General features: G+C 32.8%; 4 protein-coding genes across 7 annotated transcripts; all 4 read right to left on the minus strand.

Annotated features, from left to right (window-relative positions):
- Nucleotides 1-1,173: 1,173 nt before the first annotated feature.
- On the minus strand, nt 1,174-2,839 carry LOC114380763 (protein NOI4-like). Its single transcript, XM_028339803.1, has 3 exons — nt 2,477-2,839; nt 1,791-2,003; nt 1,174-1,444 (listed from the first exon to the last, which is right to left on the minus strand). The coding sequence occupies exons 1-3, from the start codon at nt 2,483-2,485 to the stop codon at nt 1,418-1,420; spliced, it is 249 nt and encodes an 82-aa protein (XP_028195604.1). The 5' UTR covers nt 2,486-2,839; the 3' UTR covers nt 1,174-1,417.
- A 630-nt stretch (nt 2,840-3,469) lies between these two features.
- On the minus strand, nt 3,470-11,412 carry LOC114380761 (myosin-11-like). 3 transcript variants are annotated; one of them, XM_028339802.1, is made up of 9 exons: nt 11,320-11,412; nt 10,953-11,123; nt 10,568-10,858; nt 7,405-10,476; nt 6,235-7,054; nt 5,480-6,123; nt 4,904-5,054; nt 4,747-4,828; nt 3,470-4,010 (listed from the first exon to the last, which is right to left on the minus strand). In XM_028339802.1, the coding sequence occupies exons 2-9, from the start codon at nt 11,061-11,063 to the stop codon at nt 3,908-3,910; spliced, it is 5,274 nt and encodes a 1,757-aa protein (XP_028195603.1). In that variant the 5' UTR covers nt 11,064-11,123; nt 11,320-11,412; the 3' UTR covers nt 3,470-3,907. The 3 variants fall into 3 exon arrangements, with proteins under 3 accessions (XP_028195603.1, XP_028195601.1, XP_028195602.1); XM_028339800.1 differs by having other exon boundaries at nt 10,568-10,861; XM_028339801.1 differs by having other exon boundaries at nt 10,568-10,861; nt 11,277-11,374.
- A 1,123-nt stretch (nt 11,413-12,535) lies between these two features.
- Nucleotides 12,536-14,715, minus strand: LOC114380860 (E3 ubiquitin-protein ligase AIRP2-like). The gene is made up of 5 exons (XM_028339950.1): nt 14,255-14,715; nt 13,787-13,949; nt 13,586-13,652; nt 13,197-13,443; nt 12,536-13,090 (listed from the first exon to the last, which is right to left on the minus strand). The coding sequence occupies exons 1-5, from the start codon at nt 14,341-14,343 to the stop codon at nt 12,880-12,882; spliced, it is 777 nt and encodes a 258-aa protein (XP_028195751.1). The 5' UTR covers nt 14,344-14,715; the 3' UTR covers nt 12,536-12,879.
- A 3,260-nt stretch (nt 14,716-17,975) lies between these two features.
- On the minus strand, nt 17,976-23,871 carry LOC114382664 (probable LRR receptor-like serine/threonine-protein kinase At1g67720). Of its 2 annotated transcripts, none has more exons than XM_028342232.1 (15): nt 23,571-23,865; nt 22,634-23,171; nt 21,893-22,404; nt 21,573-21,702; nt 21,193-21,264; nt 21,046-21,114; nt 20,850-20,921; nt 20,636-20,704; nt 20,289-20,455; nt 19,954-20,207; nt 19,622-19,748; nt 19,475-19,540; nt 19,198-19,384; nt 18,980-19,112; nt 17,976-18,455 (listed from the first exon to the last, which is right to left on the minus strand). In XM_028342232.1, the coding sequence occupies exons 1-15, from the start codon at nt 23,638-23,640 to the stop codon at nt 18,129-18,131; spliced, it is 2,793 nt and encodes a 930-aa protein (XP_028198033.1). In that variant the 5' UTR covers nt 23,641-23,865; the 3' UTR covers nt 17,976-18,128. The 2 variants fall into 2 exon arrangements, 1 of the variants encoding a protein (XP_028198033.1); XR_003660277.1 differs by having other exon boundaries at nt 18,318-18,455; nt 19,218-19,384; nt 23,571-23,871.
- Nucleotides 23,872-25,394: the final 1,523 nt, after the last annotated feature.

The following is a 25,394-nucleotide window of genomic DNA, read 5'->3' on the forward strand; positions in this document are numbered from 1 at the left end:
GTTTAGTTGTGAAAAAAGTTTTTTTTATTAAAAAATAATTATATTTTTATATCATCATTCAATTCCAAATTATCATACTAATTTTTATAATAATTATTTTAAATATTATAGTGATAAGAGATTTTGATTTATTAACCATGTAAATATATTTTTGATTAAAATGCACTTCTTTTCCCTCCAATATTATACTTAATTTGGAAACGAACATATTCGGAGTATAGTCAATGTTAAATATAGACATTTCTCGATGAAGATTGAAATCTTAAGCATAGAAACTAACTTCTTCTAAATTTAACTTTGTTGATTATTAAAAAGGTATTTGTTGATGATGAATATTAAAATTAGAACTTAATACACGCAGTAGGAGACTAGTAGTGGTTGATACTTAATACTAAAATGTATTTAAAATTTCTTAATTAAAGGGCATTAGTTAGCAAATATCAAGACGTACGTTTAGGGTTGATTTGAAAAAAAATAAATCTAAATCAACGTGAACTCAATCATTTTAGACGAATTTGAGAGGGTCTATAGACGTGTGCGACGTCTACTTGAGCTTTTATTAATCATAATAGTTTTTATTTGAATAAATGAGTAAATGAATAGCTTTTTTCAGTGTTTCAAAAAACTCCATTCAATTTTTTAATGTTGCACTAAAATAATTGATCCAGTTTAGTTTTATAGCAGTACGTCTCATCAAAATCTAAACTAAATTAACTTTATTAACATGGAGTTGGTTTGGATGATTGAGAGTAGTATTATATTTTTAAATTTTTGAAAAACTTGAGAAAAGAAATTCATGTTAATTAGTCTGAATAATCAATATTTTTCAACTAAAATAATGCTACACTGTGTATATAGAAAAAATAAATTATGAATTGTTAAATATAATCATGTGAAAGTATGAAAATGATGAGAAAGTTATTTTTTTAGGTTTAATTATATTTCTTGTCTTTATAATATAAAATATATGATTTTGATCTTCCAATAATTTAAGTTTCGTGTTTGGACAAAAAAAAAGCTTTTTTATTTTTATATAGTAAAGAACAAAAAATCCATTCATTTAAATGATGTGTGGTATGTCTGTGCTGGATCGTGTGTAAATCATTAAAACATAAAATAGTTTTGGTACGAAGAAAGTATTGTATATGTACTAATTAATTAAAAAGTAAAAGATTGACATTGACAAAAGCCTCTCATTGATTCATTTATTTACATTAGTTTTAGGATGTTGCATTTAACACGATACATGAAACAACTAGAAGCTAAAACGAAGACTTGAGCAGGCTGCACTATTTTCTTTTCGCACTGCTTCAAGCTTCAGCCGTACGTGTGTACGTCCTTGGAAGAAATTAAGTGACATATAAAGATATAGAATCAATATTAGTTGTGGCATCAAAAAACACGTCCTTATCCATGTCTAAGGGCCAAAACAAAACCATTTTTTCTGCAACCAAAACCATGCATATACAATTCAGCTCACAATGATGAACACAAATATCATCATCGTGGTGGTGGTCGTCATTACCAATATATACATTATAAATTATAAATTATTCATCCCTATCATTCATTTTCTCACATATTACAATCAGATTTTTTAAGTAAATGAATGATAAGAATAAAAAAATAACCTTAAAAGAATTATACTTGAAATAAATTAATCCTCTTAAAAATAATATGTATTAAGAAGAGATTATTATATGATCAGAAACTTGAACAATGTTTAATAAAAATATTTTTCTTGTACATTAAGAAGGGTTTAGAAACAGCATATATAATTAGGTACTTACCTTTGAGGTGGAGGAGGAACTCTTGCACTTTTGTTGATCCTTGTGCTTTCGAGAATCATATCTTCGCTGAGAAGGGAATCGTCCTGATGCTGAGGCAATTTTCTTTTCATCTCTGGCCTTGTTGAATATAACAGTGAATCCTTCAGCTGACGCAGGATCATTCACATCCCATTCCCCAAACTTGGGTAAAGGCTTTCCTTGTTTCTCATCGTACTGCATGCACGTAATCAAACAAATTAATGATTAATTGATTAATGAATGCTTCTGCTATTGCGTAATGCATATTATAGCGCATCATCTTTAACTTTAGACAACAAAGGGAAGAATATTTATATCTAAAGTTCATTTCTGCCTAGATATCTTAGAAAGAACAAAAACATAAAATTTCGAAAAAAAATATGATGAAAAGCATGGTTATTTATAAATATTGATTCTTTATTTCACCAGACAATCTATCATTGAATCCAGCTAAATTCTATCCAACCATATATTTGCATTCTATCCTTTGAGTCTATAAAATTGGAAGTTTGTTTGTTTTTTTTTTTTTTTATCATTTGTGACTAGCTATTTTGTTCTAAAGAAAAGAAGGAGAATTCTAAATGTTAGAAATGGCATAACCAAAAAAGGCCTACATGCATTGCAATGCATAGTGATTGAGAATGTGGAGGAGAAGAAGAAGATCATACCGAGGCCATGAGATTGAAGCTTTGTGATATTCAACAAAACCGGAAATTCTGAGGAAATTGAATAGACACCTAAGAAGATGAAAACACAAGGGAAGAAGTGAAATTGAATATTGTGAAAATGCAATCAGGTTATAAAAGTTATACAGGAAGAGGAAACGAAGTGCAACGAAAATTAGCTGTTGGGCTTGCGTGGCCAACTCATCCAAACCACGGGTTATTTTAATTATCATCATTTTTTTTTGTTAACAATAGCACAAATTAAATGTTGAATCCCTTTCCCATGACCTGTTTCCGTTCCAAAATAACGATTAACTATATATAGTAAATAAATTGATATAGCAATCCACATTAGAACAAAAAACTAAAACGTGAATTTTAGCTTTGTCAAAATTTTAACTTCTATTTTGTACTTTATAATTAACATTAAAAAATGTCCATATTCTATAATTTCTTTTTTTTAGGAGAGAAAAAAAAGCTTCCAATCTTTGAGAAAAAGATGCTTGGGGAAGACTAAAATATTGGAAGCTTTTTCTTTTTTTAATCCTTTCTAATTTTCTATTTTCTATATATATATATATATACAAAATGATCATGCATACTGAAGCTATGAGAATGAAGTTTTGTAATATTCACTTATTCAGTAAAACTAGAAATTGAGGAAAATAAATGAATGCCTAAGAACAAAATATGAAGAAATATGTTAGCTAACAACTCGTCTAAAATACCAGTTATATATATTAGGTAAATTATGAAAAAAGACTCAAAAACATTGATCATTCAATACTATATAGGAATTACTAACCACCTAATCTTTATCATATATATGGTATAATTTATATGATAAAACTCACACACACACATAACCTCTCCAAAAACCTGTTTCTGTTGCAAAATCACAGCTAACTATTTACAATCACTAAATTCAGATGGTTCATAATATGAAAACAGCAAACAAAACACAAATTTGAGTTTTCCTTCAAAAAGAGAGAGAAATGAGTCATCCTTCAATTGATCTTTGTATCTTCATTCTCATTCACTGCTTGAGATATAAATGGGTCACTCTTAAAATCTTTCTACATTTTTATTACATTAACGTTCGAAAGAATTCATCTACCTATTTTCTACCCACCACATCCTTTAATATTGAAACAATTGTAGGCTAATACAATGGAGGGGCTTCGATTTTAAAGAAAAAGAAGGCTGTCAAAAAATGACCCCAAACATTGAAGACCAGAATCTCTGAATCCCTAAAATGTGATTGCAGAGAACAAATAGTGAATTTGATGAGACTAAAGAAAAACAGGTTAGGCTTCATTAAGAAGCAAAAAGAAAGGCATGAATAAAAAAGGAACAATTTTATATCTATAATACAATTTGCAGACGCGGGCCATTCAATGTTGAGCAGTCCAGGTAGGTTTGGTCACAACTTTTCTACAAGATCGTCCCCAGTAGCCATATATGCATGATAAACAAATAACCAATTAGTCCTAATCTTGCTCTAGGACGACTCATGAGAACCCGTCCACCAGATACCCTGCATAGGGAAATTAAATTCCAAGTTTAAGAGTGTTTCGATCAAAATAAAAATAAATGAAAATTTGCAACAGCAAAAATTTAGTGTTGAATTCTCAATGATAAAGGAACAAAAATATTTAATTTGTGAAGTCTGAAAGTGCTTTCTTTTAAAGTATTGAAATTCAATTAAAAGGAACTATTAGCATTAAGATAATAGAGATGAATTTACTAAATTATCATTTATTGATTTATTAAAAAAATGGTTGCTATAATGCAATTGAATACATTTACCTCTCATGTTAAATGATTTCAGCAGTTTTATACTTCTTAAACAAATTAAACAACGCCAATATATCAATTTCAATTATTCAGGGCTGAATCACCTTCAATACGAAAATTTAGTTTTTAAACAAATCTTTAACCCATTTATTCCAAGGAAAATGTCATTAGGAGTATGGTGATTTGATACTATGAGAAAGATAATTTTTTCCCCAAATAACTCCAAACCATGGATCTTTAGCATCTTGTGGGCCATACTACTCAACACTACTCAACAGTCTGGCGTTGATTAAGATTCTACGCAAAGTATCATCTTTAAGGATTTTAATTTTACGTCTTCTGCTTTCAACATTTCAATGTATGGCCATCACTTTTACCATGTAAATTCTACCATTTTAAAAAGCTAAAACAAGCAATTTCTAATACTCATTCTTTACCATTGGTAAAAAAATATATATAACAAAATGCAATTTTACCAGAGTCCATCAATACGATCTGCAATGAGCTTTCCCTGTTTTGGTACGAATCCAGAAGTGTTCAGAGACTTGAATACATGACCTGCAAAGTAATCTAGAATTAGCTGTTCAAATTTTCAAATCAAGAAATTCACAAAAATGAGAAACTCATAATTACCTTTATCGTCATCCTTATCTACCCTGTTAATCAGATTATCAGACTCCACACTAATATCAAGTGCAAGATGGTCATTAGATCCTTTTCGCATATTCCGCACATGAGCAGCCGATGGGACAGGAGATATTGCTTTCTTGCCAAGTGATGATCCCTGTGTAAAGAATCAAACACTTTACATATGCATTTCCCTTGATCACTTTCATACTTAATTTGAGAATGTGCCATAATATTAATGAATTCATAAAAGATAAACAAGACATGGTCAACCAGAAATCAATTTGTATAGGTGAAAAATAACCCTTCAAAACAAACTTCTAGTTCATCTGCATTTAGTTCAAGAAAAAAAAAGGCACCGGTGGATAGACATATCTATTTGTCATATTTCAGAAGCAATTAATTCATAACACATTAAACCATCTATATTATGTATCTATTTCAGGAAAAGGATGACAGGAAATATGTTTGTCATTTAAAAAAATTATGAATCACTGAATAAACAATTGAACATTTGAACTTAAGTAGCACTGCCGACTCACTACTTATATTCATGTAAGAAATTTAAGCTTAGAAAACTACCTCTTCAACTTCAATTATCTCAGACCCAGCAGGTAATGAGGGTGCTTCATATATGCTCCTTTCCTGGACAATGTCTGGCTGAGAAGTCCTATCTTGGAGTGAATCTTCAAGTACTTTAACCTTGGTCGTTAATTCATCAATAACCTTCTGACTTCCAACTAACTTAATATCAAGTTCCTGGGCCTTGGATTTTGAATTTTCAGATTCTGAAAGAATGGCAATGATATGCTTTTCCAGTGCTGGTATTAATTCCTTCAAACCTTTAGATTTCCTATCTACAACCCATTCACCAGCTCCCAAAATATCCATAATTTTTTCTAATACATAGGTGAGGTCAGACAATTCATTCTTGATCATTTTAGAGTCTTCACAATTTCTATCGAGTTGTTTGACTTCCTCATTCAGATCCTTAATTTCAAGATCCTTAGTTTCAAGGATTGATTGCAGCTTTTCTTTATCATGAGACAGAGAGTTTATTTGATCATGCAACCTAGTAACACTATCAATAATATAAAAGAGTTTTTTCATAGGGGCTGAAGTATGTGGCTCCAAATCATCTTCTTCAGACTCTACAATAGGGATTTTGATCCAATCTATCTTGTCAAAGAGATCTCTCATTTGAGATGCTGGAAGGAGGAAGTTTTCTGCCAACAGAAAAAGGAAATCAAGTCATAAACAAGTAAATCAACATATAAAGTTAAATCAAATCAAAATACCCAAAATGGTTAAGTCAAGAAATATTTCAATTTTTTTACCTTCTTCTTTTGCCAACATAGCATTGTGCATCGATGAAATCTCAGCCTCTTTGTCCTCCAATTTTTCTTCTAAGGCACGATAACCCTCTAACTTATCCTTAAGCTCACTGCAAGCACTTTGCAGTGATTGAATACCAGACTCCAGTTCTGAAACTCTGTTTTTATTCAAGTCTCTCTCATCTGTGACTAATTCAAAAGCAACTGTTGTTTCTTTCAATTTATTCTGCAAATCTTCAATTGTTGCATCTACTTGCTCACTTCTACATCCAAACTGTCTAATCAAAGTTTGAGCTTTTCTAGAAGCATTCATCAACTTATGTGTGGCTTCCGTGTATTTGTTGTTCTCATGATGCTCTACTTGTGCACCTGCTTCCAGGTTTAACTGTTCAACCTCAGAAATGGAGCCTGGCTGCCCATTCTTGTCAACTTCACTCTGAAGTGCAATGGTAGAATCCGTGCATGCAGATAGCAATACACTGACATTGTTTTCTAAAGTGGCAATAATATTTTCCTGTTCTTTCAATTTTCCCATGCTATTTGCTTTTATTTTCATAATTTCCATGTTCTCAACAATAGTCGTTGACATGGTCTCTGTTTCCAGTAGTTTTTCATGGAGAGGAGAAATAAACTCATCCATACAATCTGAAAATTCATGAAACTTATCTGCAATGTGTTTGTTTCTTGACTGAAATCCTTTCACAATCTTTCCAAATGATGAGATTATGGTGTCAATATCAGCACCATCAATCTCTGTAATGTCCAGTTCAACTTCAAAATTTTCAGGGCCATCCAAGAATGTTTCTCTCATAAGTGGATTTTCCTGGAACAAACAACACCACCTATTAAGAAAAATACATACAATGGAAAAAAAAGAAGACAAATCCATAGTAACAAAACACCAAATACACACACACTCAATGATTTAACAGAACAAAAAGATTTAAAATGTCACATATCTGATATCAAAAGCCCTGTGTAAATTTCTTATCAGTAGACACTTCAAAGTTCAAGCCATTATCCATTAATCACCATAAATTTTTCAAATTATATGTGGATACATATCTCTTATTGGTCAGAAGACTAGGACAGTATATGCATAGATTAATTCAGCATTGAATGCACAGAACAAGAGGAAATAATAAAACCAAAAAAGAGTGGTAAAAATATTACCTCCATCACAGGCTGCCCCTTTGAATCCTTTGCAGTCATGGCAACATTATCTCTTATTTTGTTCAGAATGAGAGTCATATTCTTCAGTGTCTCACATTTGCTCTCAAAGCATTGTTTAATTCTGGGAAATAGAGTAGTGTCTTTCATGAGCCCCTGAAGATCATTAAGGAGTCCAATGAGCTGTAAGGACTTGTTTTCTAAGCTGCCATTCTTTCCAGCTAACTCGTCCATGCATGAATTTAACTTAAAGCCAAGTGAAGATATCTCCTGTTTAGCAATTTTATTTGCATCTTCTAAGGCAGAAATATCATCTTGCGCCTTCGATAATGCATCCTCCAGTGATTTTATAGTTGCAGAGGCACCTGCCAATTTACTAGCATGATTTGAAGCTTCATCTTGTAGCTTCTTCAATTCATTTTCCATGTCAATTTTGACAACTTGATCAGCATTATACTTTTCAGTCAATAAATTGGCATTACCCTCAACCTGAGATAGTTTATCTTCTAGATCCTTTATGGTCTTGCTGGCCTCTGCCAGTTTGCTTGTTTGCATAGCTGCTTCATCTTTAAAAATCTCTAACTCTCTCTCTGCAGCAACTCTGCTAACTTGAGCTTGCTCTTTCTCTTCGGAAAGAATAGAAATATCTTTTTCTGCTTGTGATAAGGCATCTTCAAGTGACTTAGTCGTATTACAAACTTCAGCGACTTTTTCTTTAACTTTCTGTAACTCTTCCTCAACTTTCTCTTTGCCATGTTCTAACTCTGTTTTTTCTTCAGCAAGTTGAGAAACATTGTCATCTGAAGAAGATAATTCCCGCTCAAGGGATTTTACAGTTGCTTGGGCTTCTGCTAATTGAATTTCAAGTATACTGGCACTCTCCTTCACTAGCTGCAACTCTTGTTCTATGTGTACCTTAGCATCTTGGCATTCATTGACATAACCAGCAAGCCACTTCACCTTCTCTATTGGTTCATCAAAAACTGGAGCAACTGGAAGAGCAACACCATCAATACACTCCATCACTTTCTGTAACATGTTATTGCTCTCCATTAAGAACTGTTCAAACTGATTCTTCTCCCTTTTCATTTCCAGAAAATCAGCCTCCAGCTTCGGGATGCTTTCCACATCACTGGACAATCTATTGATCTCATCCCTGTATTCAGAAACTGCAGATTCTTGCTTCTGCAAATCAGCCTTCAACTGCTCAATCTCTGATTTCTTTTCATTTACAAGACCTTTTAGATTGTCCCTATCTTGAAACAGCCCCTTTCCTTTCTTAACTGCCATGGACAACTTGTCCCTAAGCATGGCAGTCTTCTCCTCTGATCGTTCAAGATCTTGCAGCAGAGAACTCCTTTCCTCTTTCAGTGCTATAATTTCCTCAGATGCCACTTTCAACTCATTTGACAGCTTATTCTCATCTGATCTAATTAGCATCTCCTCTTCCAGTATATCTTCATAGAGTATTAATCCCTGATCTCTAACATACAAGAGACTTTGAATCCTTTCAAACAACTCAGCATCAATATGGGATGCTCTAGACAAGGGACCACCCTGTCCTTTGATAACTTTAAAGCATAAATCAATGATCATAGAGGTGCTGGAAGAGATTTGATCAATCCCTTCATCTTCCAAGTTCAGGCCACAAAGATCGACTAACATATTCACTATCTGATCCTTCTCCAAAGAAATCTGATGGTTCTTGTTAACAAGCTCATCATATTTGAACCTCAAGTCAGTTAATTCTGACAGAAGGTAATCTTTTTCCTGCAATGCCAGCAAAAGAGAAACACTAAGCTGATCAACATAGTCACGGGATGCTTCCTTGATTGTGGAAATTTCTTCCTGTAGAGTATGCATGTTGCCCCGGGCACTAAGCAAAGAATCTGCAAGCCAATTCATTTGTGATTCCAAATCAGATGATGAAACAGGCTCCGGTAGGTCCACTAGAGATATAGCTTCCTTCAATTTGCATAGCTCTAGGAAGGCTTCCTTCAGAGTGTTTCTGTCATCCACAAGCCATCTTAGTTTCTCTGGCATATCAAACATTTCAGGTTCATTAAGTTTGGCCCGAGACAAGATTTCTTCCACTTGATCAAAAATTGCATTCTTTTCTAGTAATGAGTTCTCTAGGGATGCAACCATATTTTTACTTTGGGATAACTCCTCCTTAGCAAGTTCAGCAGCTTGTAGTGCAACTGACTTCTCTTGCAATTCAATCAAACATTTCTCAAGCTCACCGGATTTATCAGCCAGAGACTTCTTTAATGAATCTCGCTGCTGTACCAATGCCTTTCCTTTTGTCACAGCCATACTGAGCTTTTCTTTCGTATTAGCACATTTAGCCTTTTCCTGCTCGAGTTCTATTTTCAGTTTTCCAAGTTCAGTATTTAATGTCCCTATCATCACCTTTTCCTTGTCAAGCTCATCAACTAGTTTCTGATTTTCATCTTCTAAATGAGCCAGTTTTTCAACCAATTCTGTTTCCTTTCTTTTGAGCTCCAGTAACCCACCACGAGCATCAGCGAGTATGTTCCCGTATTCCTGGTCGTTAGTCTCCAAGCCTACCTCAGAGAAAGATTGCCCAAGTTGATAAATTTCAGAAAGCATCTGATTATACTTTTCAACTACATGCATAGTGCCTTCCTCAATATAAACTATTTTCCCACTAATAGAATCATCCAATACTTGCTCTCGAGTAACAACTGTTGCAAGAGAGGATATCGTCTTATCTATCACAATCTCAACAATACGATCCTTTTCAAGTTGAGCTTTGGATGAAACTTGCAAACTTTCATTAGATACCATTAATTGGGCAAGCTTTGCATTAAGATCTTCTATCTCACGGTCCTTCGTAGATAGATGTTCGCGAAGATTATTTATAGTAGTTTCACTGTTTGACCATTCTTCTGAGGCAGTCTTCACAGACTCCAAACATTCCTTTATCATCTCCCTCAACGGAACATCAGTCGCTTCCCTATCTTCAACTTGAGCTTCATTATGTTGACCAGTGAGAGTCTTCAGCTGACATCGAAGATCAAGCACACCTTGAGTAACAGTTTGTCTTTCTTCCTGACCCACCCAAAAAACAAAGCATGAGCACTTGATAACAAACTCAATCCGTGCTAGCTAAAACTATTCATTTTTTAATACAACCACAAACCTGATATTCCTTCAAAATACATTCCTTCTCGGCAACAACTTTCTCCAGCTGGCCTGAGGAGTAAGCATCTCCCACTCCATTGCCCAATTTATCAAAATGACTCTGCTGTTGTTGCATAACTTCATTTTCCTCCGACCGGTCATCTTCATTTTCCACAGCTGCAGCGTCTTCCTCCCTTTGCCTACCATCAAATGTGCTTAACTCATCAGGGCAATCAACAAACATGTCATCTCTGGCAGCATCCTCTGTAGATTTTCCATCTTCAGGACCTCTGAGATCAGCACGCTCTCCCTGCTTCACTCAATCGCATTATTTAAAAACCAAAACCTGGCATTGCACCAATTTTCATAGCTTAGGTAATCAATAATTTGAAACCGGTAAGTACCTGATCTTGATTATAAGTATCAATGTTTGATTCGGTATCCACATTTGATTCGTCGTGCACAACACCATGACCAGAATCCGAAACCTGCTCTGCTACGTGATTCTCAGACATCTCAACATTCAAATTCCTCACTCCAAATCGAGATTTTAATCTGCAATTTCTGTTTCTTCCCTAAAAAATTTACAAGACGCAAATGATAACTTAAAAAGCAATAAAACCAATTAAATTCAATATCAAATCGCTTCAATCTAAAATCAAGCAAACGAGCTAGAAGAATTGTAGTTTAATAAGAGAAACCCTAAAAATGAAATTGACTTAGAAAACCTGAAATAGCAGAGTGAGAGCCAAACAAACTGTAAATGCGCACCTGTCTGTTATGAGTTATGACGACGAAATCCGGATTGCAAGAAAAATGAAATTTAGAAAGGAGATTTTATTTTCTTTATTTTATGGTTTTGGATTGGTAAACGCCAACGTTGCGAGACTCGTCGTTGACCTAATACGTCACTTTCTAATTTTCTATGAATTATAATTATTTATTTTTCGGTAGTGAATAATTAGAATTGATTTTTTGGTTACAGAATTAGAATTTATTTTGTTAATATTAATTTTAGATGTAAAAGATAAAACGCGCGTTTAGTTGGACAAGGCTTCGTTTGCTCTTTTGTCGTTTATTGTTTTACACTTTCTTTCGGCCATTTCCCTCTTTTTCCTTTTTGGCGTTTTTGGTAACTGGTCTTGTCTTTCATATGCTTTCACTTCAATGGATTGGATTGACTGGTATGCAATACTTGTTGAAAATTAATTAGCTTATAAAATATGATTCAATAATAATGTCATTAAGTCACCTTTAATAAATATTATAATAATAATAATATATGACACGCTTACATAATGAAAAATCTCCTCTCATATCAAATATATCAAACTTCACGGCCAATTTTTTTTAACTTCAACTCCGTTATGATGTAAGCCTCCGTATCATATTCATATATATTCTATTACGATTATTTTAAAATATAGATAAAGTTGAAGCCTAGAAAATTAAGGAATAAATTCATATATAAAAAGTCGTTATGACATGAAAAGTTGAAGCATTTCGGCCTTCCACCAACATTAACAATAATGCCGTGGTACTGTGGTAGGAATGGGAACAAAAAAAAATGGGCAGGCGAAATTAAAAAGGAAATAAAGCAGCTATGTATTAAAGCACAATACGAATATCAATTCAAACTTCTGTGCAAAATTTCAAAGACAACAACGTCACTGGATATAAAAGCATTCACATACTTTCCACACCTAAATGCTAAAGCATTAAAGATAATTAAATCATGAGTCAAGAGTCAAGACATAATAAGATCAAAGATATAATAAAATCGAACATACAATTCAACCTTTTCTTACAGTTTAGGTTATGGTTGAATAAAATTTGAAAAAGGATTTTTACAAATTCCAGTACATATTTCTGAATTTCAATGCACAAAATAAATAAAGAATAAATTATTTGAAATTCAAACATGCACTACTTATTTGTGATATATTTTAAATTATAAGCACCAATTATTTAAATTTACCTCTGATACTATCCAAACATTTCCAACATCCAATACAATCACACAGAACAGATTCATCTTCTCAATATCAGTCTGTGTCAACAACTAACATACAAGAAGAAGATTTAACTTAATGGATCCTTTATGCAAGGACTTCCAAGTTAATAGCAAGAACAATGGTCTACAATGGAGATATATCACAGGGGTAAGAAGAATGGTTTTTCTGGGCTAAAAAACCAGAAATTTCTCTTACCATAACAACTGTGATTAAATTACCAGAGTATTTTCTTTTTGTACCAGACTCTATTCACATTTGCAGTCCGGAATTTCCTATCTGTACATTTTTTTTCTTCTTCTTCTTATTTAGAAGAAAATTAAATGAGGTATTCATAATACATTAGGAAAAGTGCATCTGGGTGATCTTTAGGAAGCTTGCTGATATAGAGGTAAAACCGCAACAAATCCTCCTTAGAAACTGTTTCAGCATCAACAACATCATCATTACAAGTTAATACCCATAGATCCTCCGAATTAACTCTCCTCAAGCTACCACGGCAAAAAGGACAAGACTCTGACTTTCTGTTCCTGCAAGTTGAATAAGTCCAGCACAAGTGTCAAAAAAGATAAACCATTGTTGGTAATGGCATATAAATTTGGAAGTTGACCATAAACAAATGTTGGTATTTGTTACCACTTGCGGTAGCATTTAATACACATGGCATGGCAGCAACCAGGTAAAACCATTTTGGTGCAAGGCTCTAAGCAAATACCACATTCATCTTCTCTTTGCAAATCAACATTGGTGGTTAGTTTCACACCTTCAATGACCTTCTTGCCATAACTTGGACCTTCTATGCTTGACTGTCCTTCTTCTTCTTCAACAACCTCCAACTTCTCCAAACTACCATGAAGCCGTTGGAGAGATGGCAATATAACGGCTAAAAGTTCAGCGTACAGATATAACATAAACAATGTGAGGAATAGTCAGCAATGGCAGCCACAAATTAATTACAGTACATCTTTTATTAAAAAAAATATACAATTTTTTTTTTCTTTTCTGAAAGTCAAACATTCACCCACCATAAAAGTCACCAATGGTAGCCTTCCTTCCATGAGTAGACATGATTGATCTACCATCATTATGTACCTTTGGTAAAATACGAGAGCAAAAACATCAAAAGAAAAACATGAATCAAACATATATAGTCTATAGGTATTATTATTATTATTATTATCCAAATTCCAAAACAGTAAAACAGAAATAAATAGATAGATAGATACCTTGTATACAAGTATGTGGAAGAGGTTGAGATACCTATGGAGAAAGCCTGCACAAGAACAATCCATCCATTGTAGAAATAACAGGAAGAGAGGAGCCAAGTGATTGTAAACCAATTTCATTTGAAGAAGAGTTCCACCCTTGGCTCTGGGAATTGCAGCAGCCCTAGAAGAGGGCACAACACACAATCCAAATTCAGAGTGGGGACAAAAATAAAAAATCACAATCAAATTGATCACAGGTGGATAAGCAAATTCTTATTATTAGTAACAAATTCTTTGTAAGCTGAGCATGTTCCTTCTATTTGCAAAACTAATCAAGTACAAAACGATTAAGGGAAATAATCAACGATTATCAGAAGACCCTTCATTCCCACTTTTTTCCTAGTACCCAAAAAAAAGGGAAAGTTAATAAATTGGTGAAGAAAATTTAAAGGGGAGGAAAAAAAAAAAACTAACAAGAAAACTCACAAAGCATTGGCGTGCTGTATATCAGCTTCAAGTGCTTTGAGGGAATCCTGGTAAGGTAAACGGCAAAGGTGGTACGGAATCATTGCCATCTTTCCCTTTACTTTGTGGAAAGCTGAAGCACAGAATCAACACAGAACAGAGAGAGAGAGAGAGAAAGGGTTGTTCTTCCTTGTAAGAGTGAAGTGGGTGAAGGTGATGATGATCAAAATTAGAGTTGAAAAATAGAGGAGGGTTATCCTAATCCCCACCGAAAAGGAAAATGAAGAAAGAGAAGAAAACAAAGTGGGAGGGGCGTCCCAAAGGTTGAAGCTTTAGGGAGGATAAATGAGAAGAGAGTCGGGTTGGGGCTTTGGTTTATGGGTATTGTGTTGCGGTGGGTGAGGTAAGGAATGCCGTAAGACAAACGATGCGTCTTCCCATTATATGATCACACCTACGACTAACAGAATCATAAGATATACCAGACAACAAGAAAATTAAAACAGATAACTAGCCTTTGTAAGGAAACAATATTAATAAAACATACTAGTTTAATATACTTTTGTACATTTTTTATTATTCATTCAAATTATAAAATATATAGCAAATGATTAATTCATTCAATTCATATTTTTTTAAATTTTTTTATAGAGCCTCCACGGAAGTAGTTATTGAACTATAAAACTTTTTCTTTAACTATAATTTCATAGAACTTAAATTTAAAACTTTTCATTAAATCGAAATAACCTTCAATCTATTGATCCAAAATGTTTGTTAGTAAATAAGTTCCCAAATTAAAAGAATATTAATTGAGTTTTACACTAAAAAAATAAGTCTGTCAGATTATTTTAAATAGTTTGAAACGGTTAACAAAATACAATTCATGACAGTCTAAAACTCTAAAGACTCAATTAAAAAATTCACAAGATCAAATATTGTTTTAGTTTAGAAATGTATTTGAAAATTCCTAATAATTCAAGAGCCAACTGAGTAAATTAAGAGATACTACAGAATTATAAATAAATTTCATTAAATATCGAAAGAAAAATCAAATTCAAATTTGGTTGTAAACTTTAATGATAATAAAAACAATGATCAAATAATGTGTGCCTATCCATGGTAGGAATCTCACCGTGTTGGATAATTTGTCGATTGTATTAAGTACTTATGTTGTTATTTTTTCTCTCTCCTCATCCTAGTATGGCCATGGACCATAGCTAACTTATCTAGGTTTTCCGTTGTCGTATCGCACCGTACTAGTTTTTTTTTTAATTTAAATTTAATATACGATCTTTTTTTTTTCGACGAGAGATTCAACCAATATTATATTAAAATTTTCTGAATCTGAATATTTGATATATGATGAAATTCGTTTAATCGGATTAGTTGGGTGCTTAAACATGACTTTGCGTTTAGATTTTTTTTAAAAAAAATAATTTAGTATGTACATTAAATGTTTTAACTTAATAAATAAAGAAAATAAGTTTTAAAAACTAAGATAGAAGCATTTTTTTTACGAAAGAAAAATACAAGCGTCTTACTAAGACGATAGGGTAAAACGCAATACATCATTAAACATATAATCTTGTAAATATGTGTATGTTTAATCTTACCTTTTCAGTATAAAAAAAAGTGCCAAGAAAAAATGATTTTGATTAATAAAAGTGTGAAGAATGAAAATGAATAAAAATATATTAAAGAAAATTAAAAACATGATGGAAATAAGATTGTTTGAGATGAAAAAAATTAAAAAAAGAGAAAATATTTGAATTAATATAATTTGTTAGATAAGAAAAAAATATTAGATAAAAATATATTATTATATTTTTTATCATTAATATAATTATTTAGTATTATTTTTTATCAATATTATTTATTATTAATAATATCTATCATTATTATTATTATTATTATTATGTTGTTGTTGTATAATTAAGAATGGTCCATCCACTGTCATTTGAATGAGTCTAGGCCGAAAGCATGTGGCCATAATCGGTTAGCAAAATCATATAACGGATCATGGCCATTAGGAGCTTGTGATCAGGGTAAAAAAGAAGGCTTTGGCAACACTGTTTTTTCGTTTTGTTTTGCATGAACTTTCATCTCTTTTCTTCTTATTTTGTAGTGAAATATAGCGCAGTGAGATCCATTTTTTTTTCAAGCCCACGTAATTTTATACTTTCGTCTTTTTTCATCTTCATTCCTCTATCTTTCATATTGTATTGGAGTCTAAAAATACTTATGTTAAAGAATATGTTAGTAAAAGTCTTGACAGTACCAAGAGTAGGCATAGTCTTGAGATAAGATGAATTAGTATAAAAATTTTGTATTTATCTCTTCATTTATCTCTTTTAGAACTTTAATTAAGTCTATTATAAAACCTTTTTTCAAGATAAAAAATGATTTCAAAGTGTTGAAAAACAACTCACTTCTTTATATTAATTTCGTATTTACGATTCTTCAAAATAAAAAAATCAATTCATCTTCAAATTAATGTTAAAAACTTGTTGCATTATTAAATACTTCCCAAGTAAAGGAGGTGTTGAAAACAAGTTGAAGTTGAATGAATCTTCAAATTATATTTTTCTTTTCCTATATGATATTTATGTTTCTTATCCTCATCTTTTTGTAAGACACGCATGGGTTGGCTGCTCAATAGAAAACATTACGTTACTGATGAATATGCTAGTGAACTGGCATTATATTACATTATTATATTATTTTATTTTAGGTGCCCAGATTAGGCTTATGCGATGTATAATCCATCAATATAAAGTCAAATCTACTCATATTTTATTTTATTCCAATAATAAAGATGAGTAAACGTTATAATATTCACGGTTCTTCAAATGAATGCTCATAATCTGATAAATTGTTCTAGCTATAGCTATGCTATAACACGCTCAATTAATGCGACAGCGACGAAGGAGAATTATTGGTAGTGTTTCCACTTTCAAGTAATAAAGTTATTCAAATGGTTCAAATCATGTAAAGTTTCGGCCCAAAAATGGAGAAACTGACAAGTAAGTGACAACTGGGAATCGGAAAATAAGGTAACCTAAACAAAACACATCCTCAATCTACATCTACACTCAAGAAAATCTAAAAGGCAAATACAAAGAAAATAAAGAGAAAAGGGTAGAAAATAGAGAAATAAAATAAATAGACAGAGATGGATCTGGAGCGAGCCTCCGCTGAAAAATATTCAAATATGGAGTAGTTATTATATTCTCCTCTCCACATTCTGAGGAAGAAAAATGCTAGTGTTACTGATAATTTCTCCGACATTCCTCCTTAAGATCGATTAAAATTAGTAAAAATCATTAATTTTCATAAGTTTTGTTTCTCATTTACTAATATATAAATCAATAGAAAAAACATTAAATGAAAAACAAAATCTACTAAAATAGTAATTTTCAATAAATTCTAAACAATAAGTCTTAAAAAGAGAATATCATTAGAAAGAGTGTAAAAGAAAGTGTAACTATAATTTTTTTTTCCAAAAATTAAAAAGATTGCATGAAACAAAATTCCTTAATAAATGTCCCTCCATTAATAATTATACACATCGCTTATCACATGAATTTTTTATGTGAGTAACAAAAATGAACATGTAAAGTAATTGTTTAAAATTAATTAACCAATTAATATAGTTAAAAAATAAATTATCAATTTTGATTGTTTTTTGCCCATATAACGGAATGAAATTCAAATTACTTGTTAATTCCTACAGGCAGTCAAATATTGAGTAAGAATATTACACTTTCGTTGATTTGTTCTAAGAATTGAAGATTATACCGTCACAAGTCAGTGAGTGTCACTAGTATTAACATATTAGTAATGATATTAAGTAATGTACAAAACCCACCTTGATATGAAAAAAGAAAAAGAAAAATTATCTGGCTGAGGGGAGGCAACTATTTGACAAGTCAGGGCTCTCAATTTCAAGAAAGCTTGCAAGTAAAGTCTTACGTGAAGACTGTGGCTTTGAATTACCACCTGAAGAAGATAGCTTCAGTTGACTTTCTGTCCCCTTTTCAATGTTAGAAGCATCTTGTATAGCCAAAATTACCTCTTGCATCCTTGGCCTGCATGCACCATGTTGTTCTACACATTGCATGGCAATTTCTGCAACCCTCCAAACTGACTCAGTTTTCAGATTCCCCACAAGGGAAGGATCCATGATGCTTATCACATCTCCTTTACGAATTAAAGATCTAGCCTGCAAACACACGTAAAATTTGCATGCGAGGTTGACATTAAAGTATGCAACAAAATTGCTAAGAGGTACATTCCTAGCAAAATTAATGACAAAAATATACTAGTTTGGTCTCTTGTCTGTTTTTTTTTTTTTTCAATTTGGTTTCCGAAGTTTAAGAGTTTCACTTTGTTCTCTTAAAGTGTAATTTTTTAAGACCAAGTTGGTCTTTCTATTAGTTTACCACACTACCTTTGTCAATTTAGTGAAATATGACAAACCGAGACCATATCAAATAGGTGTTTGTCACATTAGTCAAAAGTAATACCATTGGTGCAAAAAATTGGCGAAATATTCAATTTGATCTATCAGATCATAAACTTTGAGGGTCTAAACTTGTTAAACTTAGGGACTGTATTTTAGCCAAAGTTAGTTGCTTCAAAATCAAATGCTATTGTTGCATATGCTCGTGTTTCAGCTTCTGGTTTGGCAAACTTTGAGGATACTATTTTTTCAACTTTAGGTTGTTGAGAAAAAGGCTAACATACCCAGTGAACGATATTCATTTCAGGACCATAGTCTTCTGATGATACAGCCTTTTTTCCTGATAGCAATTCCAGCAGAACAACTCCAAAACTGTACACGTCACTCTTTTCAGTCAATTGTTGATTTGCATAGTACCTGTTCATGGGGAAAACCTGAGTTCAAGGAGTTAAGGAGAAATGATATTTTGATGATCATAGGACACATGAGAACCATGGCTTACTCAGGATCCAGGTAACCTACAGTTCCCCTTGCAACACTTGATATGTGAGTTAAATCTTCTTCAGCTAGCCTTGAGAGTCCAAAGTCAGACACTTTTGCTCTCATATTGATGTCAAGAAGAATATTGCTTGTCTTCACATCGCGGTGAATGATACTAGGATTACATCCTGTGTGTAAGTATTCAAGACCTACAGAAATAGAAAATTGCTCTTTAACTGTTAAGTTGGAAGTGAAATGCTAAAATTACTTGTGGACCAAGAAGCTAGTTACTAATCAACCTTTAGCTGCATCTTCTGCAATTCGAAGGCGAGCTAACCAATCTAATTGCTTCTGACTCGAACATTCTGTCACGACATTAGAATTATTTTCATGACAAAAACTTTACAACTAGGTAAATAAATGAACAAAAAGGTGAGGAATTAGACCATGAATGTACTCCCTTAAAGTGCCATTGTGCATATATTCATAAACTAGAATATGCTGATATTCTTCTTCACAATATCCAATCAGAGGAACCAAGTTTCTGTGATGAATTCTTGATAAGAGGGCTACCTGCATTTGTGATTCTACAATCAATGAGCTGAAAATTAAGGTTTTCTCAATTTCTTAAGCTGTTTGAGCATTGATATTATTGTATCTCTAACTCAAGGAATACAATCTTTTTAATTGAATGGCAGCAAAAAATCTTTAGTAGGATTCTGACAGATTGATTATACAGAACCAATTCTCAATCAGAATTCAAATATGGAAATGCTACCTCATTTACAAATTGCTGGTTCCCATAGCTGGATGGATCAGTCATAGTCTTAACTGCCACCTCTTTTCCGTCTTTCATTTTCCCATAGTAAACAGATCCAAAGCTTCCCTTGCCAATATTCTTTGAAAAATTATTAGTAGCTTCTTTCAGCTCTGAGAGTGTAATATAGTAAGCAGTACCTTCATCCATTATATTCCCATCCCGACCAAATGAGTATCCAGTTAAAGGTTTAGTGCTGCTGCGTCCAGAAACACCTGCAGTGTACAACAATGGTTTGATGATAGAACTTGATATTTGTCAATTTAAAAGTAATAAATTTGACTAGGTGGACTAACCCTTTTCGTCACGTTTCTGTTGAGATGTCTTTCTCCGCAGAATAAGCAATAGCACCAAACTTGTTAAGAACAATATTAATAGAATCACTAGTACTCCAATAGAAATTCCTAGCATCAATTGAAAATGCTTCTTGTTCCCTTTATGTAGTTCAGGATTATCATCAAAGCTGGAAGGAAAAACAGATATCTGTTACTTCAATCTTGGTACTAAACTAATAAAAAAAGATCCTCATCCTATTATATTCACACTTAAGTTGATTCAAATTCAAATTCAATCCGGTGTTTAGCTTCTTCACTTAAATTGACCTGATACTAGGAAAAAAAATGTTTTTGATGAAGATACTTACTTGAAAATGATTTTTCCAGACAGTAATCCTGATGGTATTACCCCACTAAATGAGTTATTCTGTATGAACCTGTCATAGACCCACAGATGTGCATGGTGCATAAATGTCTGAGGATAACAAATGTGTTTAGTTGGAGAAATTCAGGGTTAACTAGGAAAATGCTTCAAACTCTCGAAGTAGAGATGATAAACATGGATGGTTAAGTGCTACATACAGTGCTTGTAAACTTGGCAAGCTACCCAAGTAAGATGGCAATGGACCAGTCAATTTGTTGTTCTCTAGATGCCTGCATGTCATTAGTTGAAAAAATTAAAATAAGAAAAAAGGAACATAGAATTGTGTTTGCCAAATATTGATTCCATCCCAAACCTTCGATCATAAAAGGCTATGTGTGAAACTAAAGAACTTACATAATCTTTACATTGATAAGATTGCTCATGTCAGGAAGTTGTCCGGTGAGCATGTTGCCATCTAACCACCTATGAAAACAACCATGATTTACAAAATAAATATTTTTTTAAGAAAAAAACATGTTTATTTGAAGGTGGCTTACTTACAGTTCTGTCAATGCTTCCATGTTGTTGAGCTTCCCTGGGATTTCACCCTTGAGATTCCTTCTTGACAGGTTTCTGATACAACTTATCACAATTAGTATATATTTGTACTGCTTGAAATTCCAGTAAATATTTTCTATGGAAAAATGTTATGTGGACAATGGAATATTGATAATAATTTTCCATTTTGCTTCTGCCTAATTGGTTTTACAAATATAATTATTCCAGTGTCTGGCATTCTTTAATACCAACTTTTGGAATTCAACATTCTTGTGTGTATAAAAATTGCTGCCAGAGAGACTCTTTAACAGAATGACAATTATTCACTAGGCTAGAAGTTAGCATAAAACAGAAGCATCAACAAAAAGGTATGGAGATGTTACATCTTTGTAATTCTTGGAGGTGTAGTTGTGCTACAATTTACCCACTCCCAGGGAGTTGGAACACAGGGATCACCTTCATTCTTCAGGACACTTTCAGCAGATAAGAAACGAAATGCATTTACAAAATTTGCTGTAAAATTAAAGTATGGTTAGCATCCTGTTCAGTCATTACAACAATGCAATTGTTGTAACATTGTTGTAACTTAGTGATCAAACTTGAATTATTTGATCTTTGGTGTAGTTACCCTTTCAGATAAGCTATTTTGGACATACAAGAAAAGATCAATTTTCTCAAACATAAACTGATATTAAGAACTTACAGTCTTGCCTGTCAGTCTTTGAAGCAATCGGCATGTATTTGCTAATTTCCATTGCATTTAGAAGAGGTCCTTGAGTGGAATCCCGGGTCTTAACAAAGGAGAACGAAAGCACAAACTCCAGACTCACATTCATGTAACTTGGTTCATAGAGAGTGTAGCTCCCATTGGCATTCTCAGCTATGTTCACCACTGCATTGCTATAGTCAGCTATGTAAGGTTGCTCCAATTTGAATTTTCTAGTCTCATTCTTAGGCAGATCTTCAATCTCCGCGAAATATGCGTAAGCTCTAGCATTGCCAGGGAAGTCTTCCAGGTTTAGTCTATAGCTAAGTATTCCTTTGGTGCCAACAACTGCAGTTTGCATCACTTTAACAGGTGGGTTTTCTCTTGTCTCTATTTCTATTTTCTTTGTTGTGTTAATTCTTTCAGTGCCTGGGGCCACCCCAACAAGATAATTTTGTCTTTTAATAAGATCAGACTCCCAAATTCTATCATATGGGTCATCTGGATACCTGATAAAATATTTGTTAATAAACAAATAAATAAACAAATCAAGCCAATGGCACCAAATATATTGATTTTTTTTTCCAATCAAGATATCAATGATGCAAAATTTTAAACATAGATTCCATTAGAAGTTAAGAACTTTATTCTATCATGTCAAATATTTGAAACTCTCCATTCTTGCCAAAAACTTTAGAAGAAGTAGAAACCAAAATACTATAAGGGGGAGTTCCATACCTGACAACATCCTCACTTGGAGCACCAAAGTTAATTCTTGCAGCCACTTTCAAGAAAAAACTGCCTTCAAAATCTGTGGCATACATAGAAAGATTCAAGGGCCTTAGCTCGAGGGTAGATATGAAGGGAGAACCAGTGGTAGCACAACACATGCAAACATCAATAGAGTTTGAGGGTGCCCTGAAGATCATTTCCTTCGCATAGATTCTTGAGGCATCATAGATTGACACAGTAGCCCATTTGGTTGCATCCAAATAGAGCTGAAACTGAGGGTATGTGTCTCCATCATCCAAGTTACCATATTTAAACGTTGCTCGCACCAGATACCTTCTTCTCTCCTCAGTGACAAGTGTATAGCAGTATTTTCTGCTGTCTATAGGAAACTCTCGGCGTCTCTGATACTGAAACTTGTTTCCACTTGGATTTTGTACCTCCACTGGCTTGCCATGTTTCATGATCCCAGAGTCTGATATCCATGCAAGCCCTGTGCTTTTATCGGTGTAGTTACTTGTCCCTCCACAGTCAATGCTGATAAATTCTGCAATCCAAAATCAAATATCTCACAGGTTTATAGCCCAATTAAATTGGTGTTTTTTGGTGTTGTTCTTCAATTAAAATTGGAGTCTTACTTCGTATCTTATATTGATCTTCAATACAAACATTTATTATGCAGATTACCGAGAAGAAACTTCAATTCTAATTGAAGAACACAGTACTAAAAGCACTTGAGGAATTGCATCTGAGTTTTGTCCTTCTCTCTTCTGCCTTCTGTCATAAAATGACATGATATTTTGGAAAATAAACATATTCTACTTGAGAATTTTGTGTTGATAAAAAAAGAGTAGAAGTTTTTTATGATGCATGGTTGCTTGAACTTAAATTGTATATATTCAGAACTAACTACCTGAGTTGTTGTGATCTACTAAAGAAAACATACCTTCAAGTTGGCATACCGCAAATGATGTTAGCAGAAGAAGTGTAACCAAAAAAAGAGAACATAAACCCATTGAAATGAGGAACAGAAAGTAATAATTTGCATCAAGAATTTTGGGTGATGGATAAAATTAACTGCTTGTAGTTTGAGTTCAGCATCACAACCAGCTTTCTCCCACTTAACTTTAACTTTTTTGATTGATGAGTTTATTGATTGTTCATTCGCCTTTGTTATATCTTTATCTGATGTTGGAATCTTCTTTTTCTTTAAGAAAATATGACTTCATGTTCTCCTTTTCTTTTTTCTCTTTCCCCTTAAAAAAAGTGTGACACACAAGGCACAGGCTCAATCAGTCACTCTACGGGAAAAAAAATGAGGAAATTAATGTGAACCTACTAGTTTGTTTTCATTGGAAGAAGCTACGACAAGTTGGGTAAAATAAGCTGTCTTTTGGCTATACGACAACACATTATGGTAAGATCCACCACTTTTCTTTGTTATTAAGTATTACTAATGTTTTGTACTGAAATTGTACCGTCCCTTTTAATATATTGACATAAGTCGATAGATGATATCATGGTATGAAAATGCTATCTACTGTAAAAATTGTGTTAGATACAACCTTAAACGTGCCAAAAGCAGTGGCCAAAGCCAAAAGATGAAAAACAGGTGCATGATTGGAATGGAAGGATTATTAATTTATTGTAATTTTTTTATAGCATGATATTCATACAAAGTTTTTACTAACTTTGATAATCTGATTTATTACTTGGTGAAATATTTTATTTTAATCATGTTTTTTTTTATATACGAATCTCGAATCTGATATCTTATTTAAAGATCTAAATCCAAAACTAATGAGATGTTAATATTACATTACATTATGTAATTTAATTTGTGCTTTGGCTGACTGCATAAGGCATAATCTTATCAATGGTGCAACTTTAGACCATGTTGTTGTCTTTATGCTTTTTCATGCTTGAAAAAGTACACAGATATTGTGCGGTCCCCTCTCTAATCTCGATGCAATAAATTCAGTGGTCCAATATGCACAGATTTACTCTGTCCATTAAATGCAACTAGCCTTCTTCAGCTTGTTTTCCCTTACAACTAGTATCAAATTCTAACATAGGCTCAGACTACAATATGGAAAGAAAAAAAAAAAAACCAACAATTGAAAGAGATGCTTACAACTAGTATCATATAAGTGGACAAAAGAATCCGTTTTTTTTTTCAATCTTCGTTGGGAGGAATAAAATCAGAATGATGATCCTTTCATAAAGTTTATACAAACTAACTTTTCTCTTATTCGTTGTGAACTCATCTAAAATATTTAGAAAAAGATCCTATTGATTTTTTTCTTTTTTGCTTAAACTCTCCCCACCAAGAAGAGACAAGCACAAAACACGGTTGTATTTATATTCTTTTTCTATATAAAATTCGTAAAACAAAAAGAGTAATGGAAAGAAGAAAAAGAAAAGCGCGTGATAAAATAGTTTATGCAAATTGTAACGAAGAGAAATGAAAAAAAAAAGAGTTAATGTTATTGAAAATATTATTTGGTTAATTAATGTACATCCATTTACTTTTAAAAGAACATTTTAACAAATTTCACCTTTTAAGCATATATATATTTAAAATTATAACTTAATTGCAACGAGGTAGTTTCATTTTTTTTAATAATAGTGGTATAATGAAAAAACGCCTCCAATATTATTGTTAAAGCGCTAATGGTATGTTGAGGCTACTAACAAAAGTCAACTAAAAAAATTATATAGACCTAAATTATAAATAACTTTATCCTGTCAAAATTACTTGATTAACTTC

Source organism: Glycine soja, chromosome 13 (genome assembly GCF_004193775.1).
Source record: "Glycine soja cultivar W05 chromosome 13, ASM419377v2, whole genome shotgun sequence".
NCBI classification, from domain to species: Eukaryota; Viridiplantae; Streptophyta; class Magnoliopsida; order Fabales; family Fabaceae; genus Glycine; species Glycine soja.